This window comes from Semicossyphus pulcher, unplaced genomic scaffold, assembly GCF_022749685.1.
Source record: "Semicossyphus pulcher isolate SPU_LCO1_2020_fin unplaced genomic scaffold, fSemPul1.0.p SCAF_9, whole genome shotgun sequence".
In the NCBI taxonomy this organism is placed as follows: domain Eukaryota; kingdom Metazoa; phylum Chordata; class Actinopteri; order Labriformes; family Labridae; genus Semicossyphus; species Semicossyphus pulcher.
Window position 1 is genome coordinate 4,966,095 of NW_027211770.1, and position 18,809 is coordinate 4,984,903.

The 18,809-nt window shown below is 43.1% G+C and overlaps 2 protein-coding genes across 2 annotated transcripts; both read right to left on the reverse strand.

Annotated features, from left to right (window-relative positions):
- Positions 1-228: 228 nt before the first annotated feature.
- Positions 229-5,219, reverse strand: popdc3 (popeye domain cAMP effector 3). The gene is made up of 4 exons (XM_069655997.1): positions 5,140-5,219; positions 2,251-2,777; positions 1,097-1,205; positions 229-820 (listed from the first exon to the last, which is right to left on the reverse strand). The coding sequence occupies exons 2-4, from the start codon at positions 2,754-2,756 to the stop codon at positions 542-544; spliced, it is 894 nt and encodes a 297-aa protein (XP_069512098.1). The 5' UTR covers positions 2,757-2,777; positions 5,140-5,219; the 3' UTR covers positions 229-541.
- A 3,505-nt stretch (positions 5,220-8,724) lies between these two features.
- On the reverse strand, positions 8,725-16,943 carry stx12l (syntaxin 12, like). The gene is made up of 10 exons (XM_069656171.1): positions 16,862-16,943; positions 15,162-15,292; positions 15,011-15,080; positions 14,790-14,889; positions 12,371-12,508; positions 12,210-12,253; positions 11,878-11,983; positions 11,723-11,795; positions 11,559-11,641; positions 8,725-9,444 (listed from the first exon to the last, which is right to left on the reverse strand). Exons 2-10 carry the CDS (start codon positions 15,259-15,261, stop codon positions 9,352-9,354), a joined length of 807 nt encoding a protein of 268 aa, XP_069512272.1. The 5' UTR covers positions 15,262-15,292; positions 16,862-16,943; the 3' UTR covers positions 8,725-9,351.
- Positions 16,944-18,809: the final 1,866 nt, after the last annotated feature.

Consider the following 18,809-nt stretch of genomic DNA (forward strand, 5'->3'; position numbering starts at 1 on the left):
GTAGTTGGTGTCCATCAGAGAAATCCTGGTACCGGTCCGAGCTAACAGCTCATCACACTGGGCACTGGTCAGCCTCAAGGAGCTGGAAGCAGCAGGAGAGTTCATCCTGACACAGACACAGCTCAGGAGGAGGAGGAGAGGTTAACCAGCTGTGTGAGACAACAGGTGGTGTTCTGACTTTGGTTTTCCTACATATGTTTAAGGAACATTATTGTGGAAACTAACACGAACGTTCAAACGTACGAGAAACGCAAAGTAAAAGCTCACTTCACTTTTGGTCTGAACACACCTAAAGCTGTCACCTGACCCTGCTACGACACGTCATCACTCTAGAGTAACCTCTTCACCGTGTCTGCTGCTCCACCGTCCAAATCTGCAGACGGAGATCTGAAAACAATGCTGCAGATTTAAGATATCTGCATGCTAACACTTCACGGTACAGAGACAGATAACGCCACACTGACCACCCATTCCTGCAGGCAGTGAGTCAGTCCGCCGTTTAAGTAGGGCAGTGAGCGTGTGTCTATTTGTGTGTGTGTGTTCAGGCAGTCCGTCCTCCCTGCACCGGCACTTGCAGGAAGACATCTGCTTTTTCTAATTCGGGCGCAGGCATGTGACAGTAACTGGGTAAGCGGAGATCGTAGCGGTGCCCGGAGCTGTCGAAGGCTTTGTCGTTCAGAGAGTACAACTTCTCTGCAATGTCATTACGCACAACCAGGGCGAAGATCTTCGCTATGTAGCGATGCTTTGCAAACAGCAGATAGAGTTTCTTCCTCCTCCACGCCACGTATCTGCAGGGGTTATCAGCACGCAGGGTCACCTGAGGAGGAGCATAAACAGGAAGCATTAATAACAGAGAGAGGAGGCTGAAAGGAAACAGGCTGTCAGTTCATGGTGGGTTCGGGGTCTCTTCATGGTGTTTGTTAAGGTGATAAGTTTTATCCTTTAACACTTGATGATATTTGGTGAATGTTCTTGTTGGAGTCATAAAGATTTATGGACCTAACATCAGATTTACGAGCAGAAACGTTTGATAAACAGATATTACAGATTTATTATCGCCTCAGGGTTTTTTTGCACACGAGTTAAACAGAACCTGGAACACTCCCTCCTCTGACGGTCTGAGAGAGTCCCACTCAGGTGAATCCAGAAACTGGAACGGGTAGATGTAATGCAGGAACTCTCCATTCACTGTCACACGGATTCTGTAGAACAGAGGGGAAAAGTGGCATCAACTCATCCAACTTGAAGGGTTAACACTGACTCACACAAAGACACAAAACTAATCACACCTGCTGTGAGGTGTTTGGGATGTGGGGGAAGTCCTGTATTTTTAAACCCGGGTCCTTGTTTTAAATATGTCGGGTCTAAAAATCGGTACAGGTAGTTTAGGACCGGCACCAGTAGATACTTTCAGCCCACTTTGTTTTGGCTGCATCGTGGACCAGCTCATAACAGTAGATATAATAACCTGTTAATTCCATACGTGTATATTTTGGTAACAAGAAAAAGATATATCCCTCCTGTACATGTGTCTTTACACAGATCTGAACTAGCAACAGCTAACAAAGGAAGGTAAGGAAGGCAAATATGGCTGCCACAGACTCAGAGCCTCTATCATTTTATTTGCAAATATCTTATTACTAGTTCCTGCAACCATCAGACTGACTGTAGAAATCACGGGGACACCTGAAGGGTCCTGCTGGGAAATGGATTTTAGAAAATCATTTCACATCTTTGAAAAAATCTTAACAAATTGAGGAGTGGCAGGGATCATTTAAAACCTGTTTGTATACATTTAATCAGCAGTTTCACTGTAGAAAATAGGTGATAGTGTAAAATATGATGACACTGAAGCCCTGTATCACATATTGGCAGTCTGCTGCTGCTAATCTAAACTTCATCAAAGCAAGAAAAGAGTTATAGGGAGCCTTATTTTCACTGCACATATTTCCTAAGTAGCTGTTGTGGGGCTGAACTGAGGCCATGACGGGGACATTAAAGGTGCAATAATATAAACGTGACTTTTTCATACCTCTGTAGTAGCGCTATAACTGATCTTTAAGTTGTGTTTTAGGCTAAAATACAAAGCAGATAAAACGTTGTCTATGCCGTACAGTCAAGATTCATAAGAAAGCCTTGTGTTATTTTTTGTTTAGTCTTTGTTTCATATTTTAGCCCTCAGCAGAAAAAGTCAGACATTTTAACACGAGGTTTGGTTGAGGACACAATCAAGGCTGCTGTATTCACCTGCCAGAGAGGAGCACCGACAGCTTGTCTATGGCGGTTTTCCCCTCCATGGCGAAGCAGTGGTCCTTCTCTAAGCTGTGGATGTCTCCCTCACAGCAGGCCACGATCTTCCCAAAGTGTGTGAGCGATACCCCGAGCTTTTTAAACAGGCAGGCGTAGAGCTCCTGGAAGTCCTTCTCGAAGGAGACGCTCCTCAGCCGGTAGGAGACATGCAGCAGCTGCCCCAAACACACCCCGAACAACGCGAAGCTCCACAGGAAGGTGTCCGTGGTGCAGGAGTCGGACCAAGCCCACAGCGTGGAGCAGAAGAAGCCCACGGTCAGGAAGCTGAACAGGTACAGGAGCCCGTAGAAGCCGCTGCCGCCCATGAAGCCGAGGAAGAGGAGGATGTTCGCGAGGTGGAACACGGAGCCCTCCGCGCCTTCCCTCCACTCCTCACACAGCGGGTAGGTAGCTGCCGCCGGCTCCACCGTGAAGTTCAGCGCCTCAAAGTCCGGAGGCTCCATGTTCTCTACAGAGGATCAAACCTGCAGACCATGACACAGAAAGTCACTCAGAGTCCCGAAGAGCGCGAGGAGGACTCAGAAAAACACACAGTAGGACGTAGAGAACCTGTCAGAGAAGAACTGACACCTGAGAGAGTGAAGAGCGCGAGGAGGACCAGATACAACACCGGAAGTAGACCGAACAGAAACAGAAATTATTACAGATATTACAGAACATTATTTATTAGAATTACGCCGGTGAGAAAATAAAAAGTGATTTAAAAAAAGTTAAATCCGAGTCAGATTTGTTTTATAACAATAAACAATAAAAGACAATGAAAACAGAACAAGGAGCAGCTACTCCTACAACAAAACATTAAAATAAAAGTCTTCTTTTGTGTTCCAATTTAAATTGTGCATTTGATTTATTGTATCATTTCGTAAAATATCTTTTCTTCTGTAAATCAGTTTTGCCATAACATGCCTTAAAGTGTTAAAGATAAAGCAGGATTAAAATGTGATTAACAGAAATAAAACGCAGATTACAGAGCAGTAATAGGTTGTATAAATTGGCCCAAGTCCAACAAAAGAAATAAAAGAACAAGAGGGAAACAATCGATCAGATGCAGGAGAACATCAGCCCTGTTTGCATTTATATGGCTGTTAAAAGGATCATCTGAATACTAACGCTTTTATTGTGACAGCCAGAACGCCTCATTTCCTGTATGTCTGTGTGACTTAACACAACAATAAAGTAATATCTAAAAATAATGTCAGCTTCCTCTTATATTAATATGAAATGAGTGTGATGTAATGTAGAATAAAAAAGAAGTCGTTAGTGATGAGTGAGTTAGTCACAGCGTTCATGAGTGAACCTCAGAGGAGTTGTACACAGGTGAACTTCCTCCTCGTTAATCACAGTGTGGAGGTGTGTGAAGGTGGAGGTGTTGTGGACCAGAATAGCTGCAGCTCCCTCAGAGTGTCTGCTGAAGGTGACTTTGACTGTTTCCTGGACGGTAGAGTGTGTGTGTGTGTGGGGGGGGGGGGTTTCTGGGGCAGCAGAGACAGACGGAGACCCCGGGTGTATTCCACATCATGTCAGACGTACTGCAGAGTCTGTCCCCGTTTTTAAATGAGGGGTTTAAGAAATCAGAGTTAGTGATAGAAGTGTGTGTGCATGTGTGCGTGTGCGTGTGTGTGTGTGTGTGCATATAAAAGCATTTATCTCCACACATATCAACAGACACCTAACACTTGCTATTTTTAGAGAGCCTGGACAGTGTGTGTGTGTGCGCGTGCACACGTACATACCTGCTTTTAAACAGCCTGAGAGCTCAGATAGCCACACATGAAAAACAGCCAATTAGCACTCAGTATGCAGGGAATAAAACCTGTGTGGTCGAGGCAGATGTGTCCAATCAGACGCCAGCTTGGTCCTGAGACACACACAGCCATGATTAATCTGTGTCAGAGGAGCTGTGTGACTGTCTGCCAGTCACTGCGCTCTTATTTTTAGACCCCCGCGGGTACTCCAACACTTCATCCAGGACAGCGTTCCTGTTCTGGAGCCAGAAGGTCTCAGGTTCAATCCCACAAATATCAGATATCAGAGAACTGAACAACACACTTAAACTCCACTGGGTCTTTCTCAGCACTTAAACATATTTAAACCTCCTGTTTTTACATATTTTCAGGTCTAAATAACTAACAGGTACACAAAGTGTGTGAATGTCTCCAGTAGATGTGTTCGTCCTGCAGCAGTGAGACAGGCTGTAATGGCTGCAACATAATCCTGCCCGCTGAGTGTGTGCAGTGGAGATCGGCTGGTGGAGCCGCAGTATTGACGTCCCGCCCCTTCCTCTACCTAAAACACACCTTTACCTTGTGTCCTTGCCGTGTTGAAGGTTATCTGACAAATTATTATTTTACTGCTTAACAATTGATCTCTGAAGAGACAATGGATGGTAAAAATCCAGAGGGAAACCTTGCAGTGAATTTCAAGTTAAGGCAATGTGTTTGGTAACTGATTAGCTACTGTCAGACAACAGCTAACATGACTGTTAGCTAGGAAGTGGCTGAAAGCTAATGTTATCTTCTTCCTAGCTAACATCATGTTTGGACAGAAACGTGCTGCAAAAAGCTGAATAAATTGCATTAACATTAATCGTGCTGAAAATACTGCTATACCCCTAAAGGGTAGCTTCTGTTAGCTACGGATCTCAGCTAGCCATACAGCTAGCGGTAAGCTACTTTTAGATGACTAGGAAGACACAGGCCACTAAGTCCCCGAGACCAACGGAGCTCAGTTTGAGCACAGAGAAGACAGAGGCTTACCCCATCAAACCTAAAGTCTAAAGTATCTTTTGGCTTGTTTCCCACCTGCTGGTGCATCTTTGCTCCTTACCTGACAGACTGATAGAGACCTCTGCAGGCTTGAACTTGCTCCTCTGCCCCTGTATCAGATTCACACCTCTGAAGAATCGATGAGACACACCGGTGGTGTATGAGGTCCTCAGATGTGGTTTGAAGGGCCTGTTGTAGCTTGTTAGAGGATCTCACAGGAGCTACAGCGTGACACACAGGCTGTCTGAGGAGGGGCTGTACGTGGGCTTTAGCCGTGGGCAGACGAGATATGAAGGTGATATCTGAGAGTAGGAGGCCGGTGAGAGGAAAGTGTTGGACTAACCATTATTCTGTCTTAAAAATGCCTGATAATGTTGAGTTCAGAATAAATGCACAGAGAAGGATGTTTGTATGAGATAATACCACAGAGATGGTTTAACCTTTACCCCATGAAGAGGCAGGAAGTCTGCACCTCCGACGACAATAGAAGCTCATTTAATCTTCATGTCCCACATTAATAGAGCTCTAATGCCTCTCATCCTACAGCCAGTGTCACTGCTGCTAGCTGTCAATCACTGGAGCAGATCAGAGCTGATGTCTTTACAACAAAAGGAACGAAAGAGAGCAGACGATGGGTTCAACCCCCACAAGAGACTATGGAGAGCAGATCCACCCTCCTTTGTCCTCTCCCGCCCCACAGAAAGAGCAGACAGTGATTTCTATCTGGTTTTCTGTGTTACCCCAGAGACGTCTTTTCATTCAGGGAACATGGACTTTGTCTTCTCTAAAGGCCAGCAGAGAACAGGAAGAGGAGGGGATGATGTAGCTGAAGCTGCGTGTATGAGCGGCCACACAAACATTAGACTATATCTGATCTAAATGTGATGTATGTGAGTTTATCAGCTGCCTGTGAGCGGCTGAAATGTGCTGCTGCACCTGTTTACCCCAATCTGTGTGTGCATCTTATTGTCTCCTTGTTGCAGTTCCTCTCTTGTCCACACGAGGCGGTCTCCAGCAGTGAGTCAGCCCCCATGGAGCTACACTGAACAAAAATATAAACGCAAGACTTTTGTTTTAGCTCCCATTTTTCATGAGCTGAACTCAAAGATCTAAGACTTTTTCTATGTACACAAAAGGCCTATTTCTCTCAAATATTGTTCAGTCTTAGATCTTTGAGTTCAGCTCATGAAAAATGGGAGCAAAAACAAAAGTGTTGCATTTATATTTTTGTTCAGTGTAAATGACAAACTTGAGTTCCCTTGGCACTCCACAAACCAGCATATGACATCACTGTGGCCACATCATTTTCTTATACACAGTCTGTGCTTTTAATAACGTGTGTGTGTCTCTTCAGACAGCATGGTGTGGAGTGTTGAGTCACAGCAGGAGGCGTCTGAGCTGCTGTGACCTCCTGACCTCATAGAGATGTCGAGGACCACTCAGCTCTCCTCCACGGCAACAAGGCAGCTGTAACCACGACAACCCCAATGCTAGCATCCTTACATCCCACCACGCTCTCATCACTCACCTTTAATTATTCCATGCTGAGTGTCTCATTCAGACGATTCAGGACGTGATGACTTTCACTCTGCAGACACCAGAGCTGATGTTAACGAACATCTACACGACAATAACAGGACACAGTTTTACTGTACAAGACTTTTATCACATCAATTCCTGCTTCACTCCAGTGGACACAAGTGCTCTCAGCACTGATTCCTTCTGCAATCAGCTCATGAAAGCAAACAGCTGAACTCAAGGACACCAGGGGCTGTAATGGATGTGTGTTTAACTTACATTTCCAGTGAAGCAGCATAAACAAATTAAACACTCACTCCAGGTATTTGTGGAAAGTGTATTTTTATATAGTTCGAGAACATCGGACAAAATACCTTACAGTTTTATAACACCAAACACATCCCTTGTTAGGCTGCACAGTGGTGCAGTAGTTAGCGTTGTCCTTCAAAGCTAGAAGGTTCCTGGTTCGAGTCCCAGTTCAGACGTAGTGGGCCTTTCTGTGTGGAGTCTGCATGTTCTCCTCATGCAAAAGAGAGTTTAATGTCCAGTCCAGGTTCAGTACTCAGGTAATCATAGGCAGTAATCCAAAAGGGGCGGACCAAAATCAAAGTTAAAAGATGAAGGAAAAATGCTGGAACGAGGCAACATGAAGGAACACACAGGGTATATACACAGGTTATCAAGGGGGAAGGAGACACAGGTTAGTCTAATTAGGGCGGGGTTGACTCATGAGGCAGGAGACAAAATCTCCCATTGGCTCTCGTCTGACGACGTTATAGCCTCTGGGGACAAAGCTGAACATGCGGGGGCATCAGTTTGCTGAAATAACAACATCATGATGCAGATTAGGACAACATGAAGTTTTGTCAGGTCTGTCCTCAAGAGGAGAAGAAGACTACTTTAACATGACAAGTTTGTTGAACGGAGGGCGGAGCCATCATTTATGATGCATTCAAGGAAGTCAGGAAATCTAAACACTGAACGGCTTTCTTGACACACCGTCAGGGAATTTATCTCAAGTTGAAATTTAGATCTAGAACAGATTGTTAGCTGTTAGCTGTTAGCATGCAGATGTCTGTTTATAGAGATTAATAAGAAGATAAGTCATCGTCTGATAGTGTGATGGGAGCTGAGATGTCATTACGGCGGATTACGTACCGCCTGCTTTTGCTCTCCACACGGACTGCTTCTCCAGCATACGCCGCAGCCTGCTGATATGTGATTGGTCGATATTACTCGGACTACAAGCGTACATCAAATGGAAACCAGAACACTTGCTTTCCCTGAAATCCACATCCCTGCCTACAGATTCTACATTTCTATGTAGAATCTGTAAATGGAGATAAACACATGAGGCATCTGAAAGACAGAGATGAGCGCAAGTATTTCAAAGTAAAACAGGAAATAACAAGATTAATGAAATGAAAACAAAAATGTGACCTTATGGAACATGACGGACTGTATCAAGCAGTAGTAGATGGTATTTAACTACAAATTACACATTTTATTTATCATTTTATATCAATAAACAAAGAAATTAATCAATATTAAAAATTCGAAAGTGAGCCTTTAAAATCCCAGTAATTAAAAAAGAGAGAAAAACTGCTTCAGCATTTCTTTTTCTTGTAAATGAAGGAAAGTAAGATTTATGTTCAGATTAGAATAAAGCCTGTTCATGTGGGTTTTATGAACCCAAATCAATCGATATCTGTATTGCTCTCCCTCCTTATTTTTGGGTTATAGTGTTGTGAATTACGGCTCTCTGATGGGAGCCGGATCTTAAAGCTTCGTTCCTTCCCGAGAGGAACGGAGCCATAAGATCCGAGGTGAGAGAGGGGTCGGACTAGTGAACGTGCCTGCACTCTATTCTCCCATGTCAACACACACAAACATATATACAATTCAGCACATTTCAAATGTAAAAGGATTTAAAGCATTTAAAAACATCTGTTTGGTCTTGCAGTGTTTTATGATCTGTTTTAGCTCTGAAACAAACTTGTGTTACAGCTGTGATCAGTGTATTTAAATCGGGCTGCATGTGCTGGTCAGCTATAATATCAGATCCCTCCGTCTGTAACCAAGCTTTGCTCTCCCCCTGGTGGACAAAACGAGACATTACACCATCACATCATCATCAGGTGGGACTTTATTAAACTCTTTCCAACAAGTGAACTAAACAGACACTGCTTTTTAACAACGGTTTATAGTGTTTGAATTTACTGCATACAAAATTGTGCAACATTGCATTAGATAAGACACAGACCTACAGAGGTGATAACACGTACTCTGAGGATTGTTTCATATTTGTATATGGGAGGGATTTACATGTCATCATCGGCCCAATCACAACCTCCACCCTCCAGCCTGAGCTCCAGACCCTCACAGAGTTCATGGTGTGTTGTGCTTCAGTGTGTGAAAAGGTTTAAAAATAAGGGATGAGACACATTGTTCAGACATCAAAGAAAGAAGGTGAGAAGCCACACCTTCACTTTGACTCTGTACAGTGATTATATATTTTAGCAAACTACCAAAATAAAGCTACGAACATTTAGATCCTCTGTGTTAGTTGAAATGAAAAGACTCTCTCCAGGCCTTCAACATGAGCGGGCAGATGATGTCCCTCCACGTGGAAGCTGGAGGTTGGGATTGGGCCGTACTCGGACTTAAGAGCAGACGTCACATATAAAACTCTGTCCCTCACACTCACTCACACACGCTGGAAGTCATCAGAAGGTGTCGGTGGGCGGGGCTTCTCTCATTTGATGGCCTGCCAGATGATGATGATGATGACGAGGAGCACCAGCGACAGCACCATGGCCAGCAGACACATCCTCTTACGGGACTTCCTCTGTACACACACCACAGAAACCATCAGAGCCACAGATATAAAACTTCACTGCGTTAGTGTTTAACACAGACATCATGATGACAGTAAACGGTACACTGTGCACACAGCATGCAGACAGTTGGGACATAATGCGTCTTACAACTGAGCCTTGAACTTTGACCTTATGGCCCAAGCATCTGTCACAGTCTGCAACACGTCTGTCTGTGCTCGCTTACTTTTCTCTCTAATCTCTGAAAACTGAGGGTGCAAAAATATAACATTATTTATACTTTATTATTCTTTTCTTTTTGTATCATATGGAACATGCAAACATTTTTTTAAGTAAAGTCAAAGTGACATCTCTTCCGTTTCAAAGGATTGTGGGTCAGAATGGCCAAAAAGCGCAATAGCTTACCTAGCTTACACACTGCAAACTGCAGCTGGATGTAAAGGCACATTCTGGTATTATGGGACATACTTCATATTTATCTGGCTCACTAAACAGAGTGGAAGTATGAGCGATACATATTTTCTAAATCAACACTTGTCAGTCTGACTGTCAGTCTAATTTTTGACTTCCTGTCTGTGGATTTAAAGTCAAAGCCCACTGATTTGTTCTGAAGATAAAAGTCTTAAAGCACGACGACACATATAAACTTTCTTTTTCAAAAAGGCTCACTTAGAACAATCTGAGCCAGTGTCAGCAATCAAATACATTTTGTTTTATTTTCTATTAGAAGGTTAAAAACTGGCGGCGAGAGATGCAGCGCTGCTTTGTCGGACACACTGTTTCTACTTAGTCCTTTCACTCTCCATAAACACTTTGATTAATTACAGTTGTAATAAGGAGCTGTCCATTTCAAACCTAATAAGATGGATGATCAGCAGATGGTGGGAGCGTGAGGTTTCTAGTGTGTTTTCTGTCAGGATGTTAATAAATGCCTGCCGCTGGCTGGAACAGATTTCCATATCTCAAATGTTTTTTTACTAAACCAAAAGGCAGGTTACCATATGACACAATATCAGAGATACAACATGTAATATACAACGCATGATATACATTCTATCATACAGTACTATATATTATGATACCATGGTATACCTTATATATTTTTAAACCATACGATATGAAACAATATACTTATATTGTCCTCGGGGGAGTTTGTCTGAGACTCGAATGCTGCACACGTTTGTTTTCTGCTTAAGGACAACGGCAAACTTCTCCATCTTAACTGAAGTGTTTACGACCCCGTCTGATCTTCAGCGCACAGCTGACAGTTACTTTGTTTGTTTATATGTGTAAATCAGATTCACTGTGACATAGAGTTTCTACCTTTATGATGCAACGCTTGCGCTTAACATAGTTTCTGTTATTCCTAAACAGCTGCTCACTGCAGGTCTTGTTTATTGTTTCTCAAAGGACATTTACTGGGGACTATTTTTAGCAGCAGATTAACACACATTTGGTGCTTAAGTGAGTTTTTTTCCATCAGCAGGACAATTTAGTGAGACTGAATCAAAATACACTCAAATGAGATGTATTAGATTATAAACTTATTGACGTCGAGTCTCCTCATGTTTGCATCATTTACTCTCTCTCACTGTCAGCAGGGTCACTCTCTCACTGTCAGCATGGTTCACTCTCTCATTGTCAGCATGGTTCACTCTCTCACTGTCAGCATCATTCACTCTCTCTCACTGTCAGCATGGTTCACTCTCTCACTATCGGCATGGATCACTCTCTCACTGTCGGCATCATTCACTCTCTCTCACTGTCGGCATCATTCACTCTCTCTCACTGTCAGCATCATTCACTCTCTCACTATCGGCATGGTTCACTCTCTCAATGTCGGCATCATTCACTCTCTCACTATCGGCATCGTTCATTCCCTCACTGTCAGCATGGTTCACTCTCTCACTGTCAGCATGGTTTACTCTCTCACTGCCAGCATCATTCACTCTCTCACTGTCAGCATCATTCACTCTTTCACTATCGGCATCGTTCATTCTCTCACTGTCGGCATCGTTCACTCTCTCACTGTCAGCATCATTCAGTCTCTCACTGTCGGCATGGTTCACTCTCTCACTGTCAGCATGGTTCACTCTCTCACTGTCGGCATCATTCACTCGCTCACCTGGTAGTAGGAGGCCTTCTGCAGCTGGGTGGCTCCTCGGTCCACATGAACCTCGGCTCCCTCCACGTTCGCCTCGATGCTGTCTGTCAGTCAATCACAGGAGGAGCTTTACGAGCACGCTCACATCTAGAACTCAGTGCTCATGTAAGCTTCCTGTCACTCACCGATGGTCTCTCCCTGGTCGTGGATCATCACAGCCAGGTCCTTGAAGATCTGGTTCACGTCCATGATGTCGGCCTGATTAGAGACAGGTGAACAGGTGAGTTAACAGGTGAACAGAGCGGTGTGTTTTTACAGTGTGCAGGATGTCCTCTGATACCTCCAGCTGTTTGATGTTGGTCTCTCTCTCCCTGATTGTCTCCAGGTCCTCCTCTGTGATGGGGGGCTCCTCAGTCTGAGTCAGGCTCTGACCCCAGTCTCCCTCCCTGCACAATCACACACATACAGTACAACAAGTCAAAGGTAAAGGAGGGATACAGGCAGCTTCTTTCCTCAGGCTGACACGCCTTAATGCATCCTCTGTACTATAATATAATATATAATATTTGCACAGGTTATGTTTTAGTCAGTCTCTACAGGAAATAAAGAAAAAAAATGGTGGGCAGAGAATTGACTGAAGTAGAATATTAAAAACACAGAGAGGAAACGTACTTCTCAAAGGTCACCAGCTGATCGCTCACGTTTCCTCCGTCTCCCTGCAGACATGAAAACAAACAAATATTCAGCATCAGCTCTCATCACATTAACACTCAGTGAAGTAATCCCTGTGTCTTAAAGAGTGATGTTAGTGGCTGTCAGTCTCTGGTGCTCACCGTGACTCTGGATCCAGCTCGAGCTCGGACCACAGACTCTTTCTCTTTCTCCGCTGCTCTCCTCTGAACCAGCTGGAAGTTGTTGAGAGCTGCAGAGAAGTCATTCATCAGACGCTCCCTCCTCAGCTTCTGCTGCCTCTACAGGGAGCGACGGTGGGACGGAGTAAAGAACATTTTAGGTGTTAAATGTTTGTCACAGAGAATCTAAAGGAATCATGTGGTTCATGAGCTTGGACACAGGGTTGAACACCTCAGTAAAGAGAATGGGGCAGGATGAGCACAGTGTCAGGAGCCTTCACTTTGATCTTTTTTTCACTTTTCTAATCGAGGTTTTTTTCTTGCTCGATGAGCAGGAACATCTGAATGTAGAATTTTGACTGAGCGTTCAGCCTTTATGTAAGAGATTGGATATGTCAATTTGGGAACCCACCGGCTATAGTCTGACAACGATATATCCTCTGGGAGCGCCGGTGAACATGTCGGGAATTCTGGTTTAGCCAGTGTTTAGCAATAAACGACTTCCAGCCCAGACTTCCTTTCCCGTGCCCGTTCATCTGTTTGTGCTGAGTCTCAGTTTCACTGTAAACAGTAAGTTACACAGAGGCTGCACTCTGGCTTACTTCAGCGGGATGAAGCCCAAACAGAAACAGATTTTCTTGTGATTGACTTTAATTAACGGCTCTTCAGTTTGCTGAAATAACAACATCATGATGCAGACAAGTCAACATGAAGCTTTGTCAGGTCTGTCCTCAAGAGGAGAAGAACACTACTTTAACATTAGTTTGTTGACACAGGGCGGAGCCATCGTTTATGATGCATTCAAGGAAGTCAGGGAATCAAAACACTGATCGGCTTTCCCAACACAGCATCAAACAGATTTCTGTCAAGTTGAATTTTAGATCTAGAGCAGATTGTTGCTGAACTTGCTGCAGATGTCTGTTTATAGAGATTAATAAGAAGCTAACTCATCATCAGATGACGCTGATGGGAGCCAGGATGGCATTATGGCAGATTTTGTTCTGCCAGTTTTTGCTCTCCTCACGGACTGTTTTCCTGCATACACCAAAGCCTGCTGATACGTGATTGGTTTATACTACTCAGAAACAGAAACCAGAACATTCCTTGTACAAAATTCCGGTCATGTGCCTACAGATTTTCGATTTTAATGTAGAATACACTATAGATTACGTCGGAGATGTCTCGCCCTACTGTGCTGTGATTGGCTCGTGTTAGAGCCCGACCGATGTTGGATAACCAATACCGCACCAGATACAGTTCAGTTTTGAGCAGAAAAAATAGCCCCTTCCATGTGGACTGTGCACCAAATTTGTATCGAGATGATTTTCCTCAGGTTTCCAAAGGCGGCTTTCTTAACTTAACACAAAGTAAACTGCGGTTGTGCAGTGAGGAGGCCATCGTCTAACCCTATTGGCTGACAGTCAAGTCATCGTCTTCCACTGTGACACTGTGATGTAAAAGCCAAACAAAACTTCCTTGAGTAACTTCAAAGACGGATTCTATGCATGGACTGACCGACTGCCCCTGCATGTGACAGAAACATGTGCCTAATATGATCATGATTCTCTCTGCATTCCTCCCTTTAACATGATTACTCTGTTATCTTTCCATCGATGAACGGCAGCACATGCTGGTGAGACTGATTTCATTTACTCCAGTTTTCTCTTTGGAATTTAAACATTTAAATTCTCGTTGTGCATATTACACACACTTAACATCGACTCACCCTTCATTAATATACATCTTCAGGCTGAATGTAATGTTTCACTATATAACCAACAGTAATTAAACACCCTGGTCCTTTTGTTGTGCTTCTGTTTCAGCCCAGCTTGTGATATCTGAAGAAGTGTAGATCAGCTAACGAGACGCTGCACATAGAATCATTTACTTTACAAATTTTGGGATCTTAATGTCCAACAGGTATAAAAGGGTCTGAATGTCTCCAGTAGACGTGTTCATCCTGCAGCTCCTGTGCTGTGTGAGGTAAAATCACTGTTTTTGTCAATGGAGTCTGGTGTGTTTGCAGAGAGCGATGTAACGTCTGTTTGTGGTTAAAAAATTCATCTTCCTCTGTAACTAAAAGGTCTATCTCTGTAGGGATCCTTTCTGTAATGTTGTCACACACTTAGAAAAACAATCTGAGCCTGTCAGTGGAAACAACAAGAACTTTTAGTGGACGACCTTTGATCCATCAAGGATTATGTTGCAGCCATTACAGCCTGTTTCACTGATGCAGGATGAACACATCTACTGGAGAATTCAGACACTTTTTCTACCTGTTAGTCATAAGATATATAATAGTGTCAAGGTTTAAAAGTACCATCATTTCCCTTTAATTAAAAATGTGATGTATCAGAGTATAAAGTTTAATTTAAATTAAAGCTACTGTCTTTGGACGGACCTGTTCTGATGGAGACGGTGGAGGAGGCAGTGAGCCGAGCTCCTTCAGGTGTCTGTTTGTCTCTTTGGCCAGCTGGTTGGTGTAGTGCTGGAGCTGCTGGCTGCAGAGGAACACACACACACACACACACACACACACACACACACACTGTGAGACTTAAAACACACACTCGATCATATAAAGATAACATGAGACCACAATAATCCCGGACCCTCACTCACAGCTTCTCCTGCAGCTCTGAGGTCTCCTGTCGGGTCTCCAGCTGGTAGAGCAGGTTCTTGATCTGACCGGCTGCACAGAAACAGAACAGCTTCAGTGAACACTACATCATGTGTAGGGGTGTTACATTGTGATATGAACACACACACTCACAGTTCTGGCTGATCTTCTGGATGTTGGAGCTGCAGGTCTGGATGAGGCTGTTAAAGTCCCCCGTCTGGGACCAGCCGCTGTCCGCTCGCATGTACGACATTGTGACTGCAGGCCGACACACTAAAACACAACTACAGACACACACACACACACACACACACACACACACACGGTGGGCACATTAAAACTTTCTGCCATCGCTATTTTAATATTTAACTGTTATTTGTTGATGTTTTGGGGTCAAACTGACAGACAACATTTAACTGGTTTCTTGTTTTGAGAACTTTAAATGAAACTAAATTAGACATAAATAAGTTTTTCTTTAACAGTCGACCTGCAGGTATTTCAGAGTGGGAGGAAGTATTCGGATCCTTCAGTAAAGTAGGAAATACTACAATGACAGTTACATTATTAAAAGTTCCTGTAGCTAACCACCTCCTTTAAAGTTATTGTACACCCAACTGTTAAATAAAGGTCAGAGCATTTTAATGCTGTAGCTTGTAGAGGTGAAACTTAATCTGATGTATTAATAATTATAATTATAAACTTTTGCATCTGCTATCCAAGAACAGTCGCTCAAATTACACGATTACATCCACCAAGAGCTTCATGTGAAAACAGACAGAATACACTAAAACAAAAGAGTCTCTTCTATATCATGAAATGTCACAGAGCTGATGAGTTGATTTTTTAGTCAGCAGATAGAAATTAAATTATAATCTTAAAGCAGCAGATATCTGCAGGTTCTGCTTCTTCTTCTCTGACTTTAAAGTTAATTTAGTATAAAACGTTTTCAGTTGTTCACTCTAAAGACAAAAGAAGTCAAATAATATTTTTCCCACTGATTTATCAGTATCTGGATAAAACTAGTTCCTTTACAGCCCTCAAACTTGGTGGAGGGTAGAGCTTTATATTTGTGTCACATGTATAAATGTTTACGTAACGACGGCATGAAAAATAAACTTATATAAATAAAAAGATGTTATCATGAAACATATTATTGTACATATCAATATTGTTGTTGTTAAAGCATTATTAATGGTAATAATAATTCTATAATAATAATAATAATAATATTTTTCCCTCCTTTACTTCTAAAAAAGATTTTCCCTCATTTATAGATCAATAAAGTTTAATCTACTTTATATTTAATAAACGTGTACCTCTGAACACCTCAAAAATTAAAGTGGACTCTGATGGAGCTCAGAGACACAACAACAACAACAACAACAGGAAGAATCTCTGTCCTCCCCTCCCTCTCCTCCTTCATCACTGAAAGTCAGTGGGTTTTCTAAAGACCTCTCCGTTAAAGGACAAACGTGTGTGTACAGAAGTGAACACATTTAAATCCTATAATGGAGGCTGCAACAGAAAAACAGAGAACTCGCGCCCAGCTGGAGCCAAACCCGAGCATCACGTGGATTAATCTTCTGACCGATCATTCAGGGAGTGAAATGTCTGACGTTTTATTTCACCACAACAACAAACTGTCTCTCATTGTATTCCACGATAACACAGCCAATGTTAAAGAGCATACATGTTTTAAACTGTATCCTAATTATATCCACAGACAGCCGTTATGAAGCGCGAACAGTAGGTCTCATCACTGTCAGCCTTCAGATCTGTTGCAGTATCTTCTACAGCACGTAAACGCATCACTGACTGTTCATACTAACATTATAAAACATGAAATATCTTACTTTACAGAGAAGCTGCTCCGACGCTGTCTGCTGCTTCTCCAGTATTTCTACACCACAATAAACCCAGCCCGTGTGACGTCACGCGTCACAGCGCTAATCCGACGTCAGGGTGAAGAAGAATCAGTGTGACGCTGCATTCAATATGAACAATAACGGTGGTTAAAACATGTCTTCAGTGATTTAATACTTTACTGTTTGCATTCATATCATCATTACAGCTCGAACCGTCCAGGGTCACCGTCCCCGTCGGTACCGGCTCGGTGTGACGGTCCAGTTGGTCTCTGAGGGAATAATTCAGCCACATGACTTTCACGCTGGCTCTAATAATAAGCCAGCATTGTGCAGCCGTGCACGTGACAGCAGAGAATTAACTCAATACAGGGCCGTAGCTATGTTACAGACATCGGGGGTCCAGATGAAACCCAGCCCTCCACCATCCTGTTCAAGGGAAACTTCAACAGTTGTCTAATAACATGAAAGTTATCACATCTAAAATGTTGGTTTGAGACTCATTTGACCTTTTTGTTTTACATTTAAAGCAGGGGGGTTAGGGCAAATATTTCCATATGAAGGGATGAGGGATCAAGTACAGTGAGCAGGTTGACATAACAATTTAGCTAAAGAGCACATATCTGTAAAATTAAATGATTCAGTGTGCTTGTGTGTCTAATAATTATCACACATTCTAAGTTTGCTCGGAGACCCAGGGTCCCAAGGGAACGTTAGAGCTGGAAGGCTACAGAATTTAGACAGTTTGTGATCTACACAGGCCCAATTACTTTGAAGGGAAATGTTGACACTGCAATTTATCACAACTTCTCGCTGCTTTCTGTTGGGACCCTTATTCTTTCCAACTCAAGATTCACAGACGAGTGCATTGATTAAATGAGCTTGTGGTTTTGTTTGTGCAGCATTTTGGGGAACTGTATGGGAAAAAGTACATTTTTGACAATGTGCATAAAGTGATACACCTGGCAGAGGATGTGAGAAACCATAGCACGCTGGGTAATTTCAGTGCTTTTAGATACAAATATTTTCTTCACAACCTCAAAGAGCTCCTGAGAAAACCACAGTCTCCTCTGAGCCAAACTATGAGGAGATTATCGGAGACCCCTCTGAGTCCAACTAGTAAAACAAACAAAACAGCAGCTCTCTGGTCTGGTACCGGGATCATTTGGAGGTTCAGAGAAAGCCTCCTTCAGAGAAAGCCCAGTTTAGTCAAGTCAAAACCAATTGCTTTTTCTGGGGCGGCTGTGGCTCGGCACCTCACCCCCGTCCGACTGTTTCCCAGCCTCCAATCGCGTCCTCCCGATTTCAGCTTTCAAAGCCAATCGCGTCGCGGGGATTTCAGAATTTTCATCTTTCCCAACCAATGGCGCTCAGAGGATTTCAGCTTTCTAGCTCCCGCCCCCCTCCCTGCTTTCAGCCAATCTTAGCCACGCAAGTCCAACTTTCTGCGGGGGAACCGGATGCGGCGGCAAACTCAAACTCGAAGCGGAATTTCAGCTCTCAATCTCAAGGTAAATGGCATCAATACAACTATTGTCATCCATATATTATTATATTGATCGTTCGCGCCATTGTGATTAGCGTCTTTGTGTCAAATCCAGTTGTCGGTATAAAAAAAAGAAAGACCGACAGTCGTCTTGGTTAACACGGTCAATGTCTTCATTCACTACAATGATTATTGTTGTCAGCGTTAGAGACGTGTAAGTTATGTTTGTATTGTATTTTGTCGTGTTACATCGTCATGCATCCTGTATCTCCGCACGTCGTTGTCGTATCATCTCGATACTAACGTTGTTGAGGCCATTTCAGCTAAGTTATTTATATATAGAATATAACATTGCCCTATTTCATGAGCTTATTGATTATTTATGAACATCTTGTGGAGGGAGGGGTCAGTTACTAAAAAAAGAATGGGGAGTTTTGCTGTGTGGTAGGCTAA

Coding starts and splice junctions, on each gene's coding strand:
- popdc3 (XM_069655997.1), bottom strand. CDS start 2,756: ATGGAGCCTCCGGACTTTGAGGCGCTGAACTTCACGGTGGAGCCGGCG. Junction 1,206..2,250: donor TCGGTGCTCCTCTCTGGCAG/GTGAATACAGCA, acceptor TCTGTTCTACAG/AATCCGTGTGACAGTGAATG. Junction 821..1,096: donor CAGAGGAGGGAGTGTTCCAG/GTTCTGTTTAAC, acceptor GCTCCTCCTCAG/GTGACCCTGCGTGCTGATAA.
- stx12l (XM_069656171.1), bottom strand. CDS start 15,261: ATGTCGTACATGCGAGCGGACAGCGGCTGGTCCCAGACGGGGGACTTT. Junction 12,254..12,370: donor GAGCTGGATCCAGAGTCACG/GTGAGCACCAGA, acceptor TCATGTCTGCAG/GGAGACGGAGGAAACGTGAG. Junction 9,445..11,558: donor AGAAGGCCTCCTACTACCAG/GTGAGCGAGTGA, acceptor GTGTGTGTACAG/AGGAAGTCCCGTAAGAGGAT.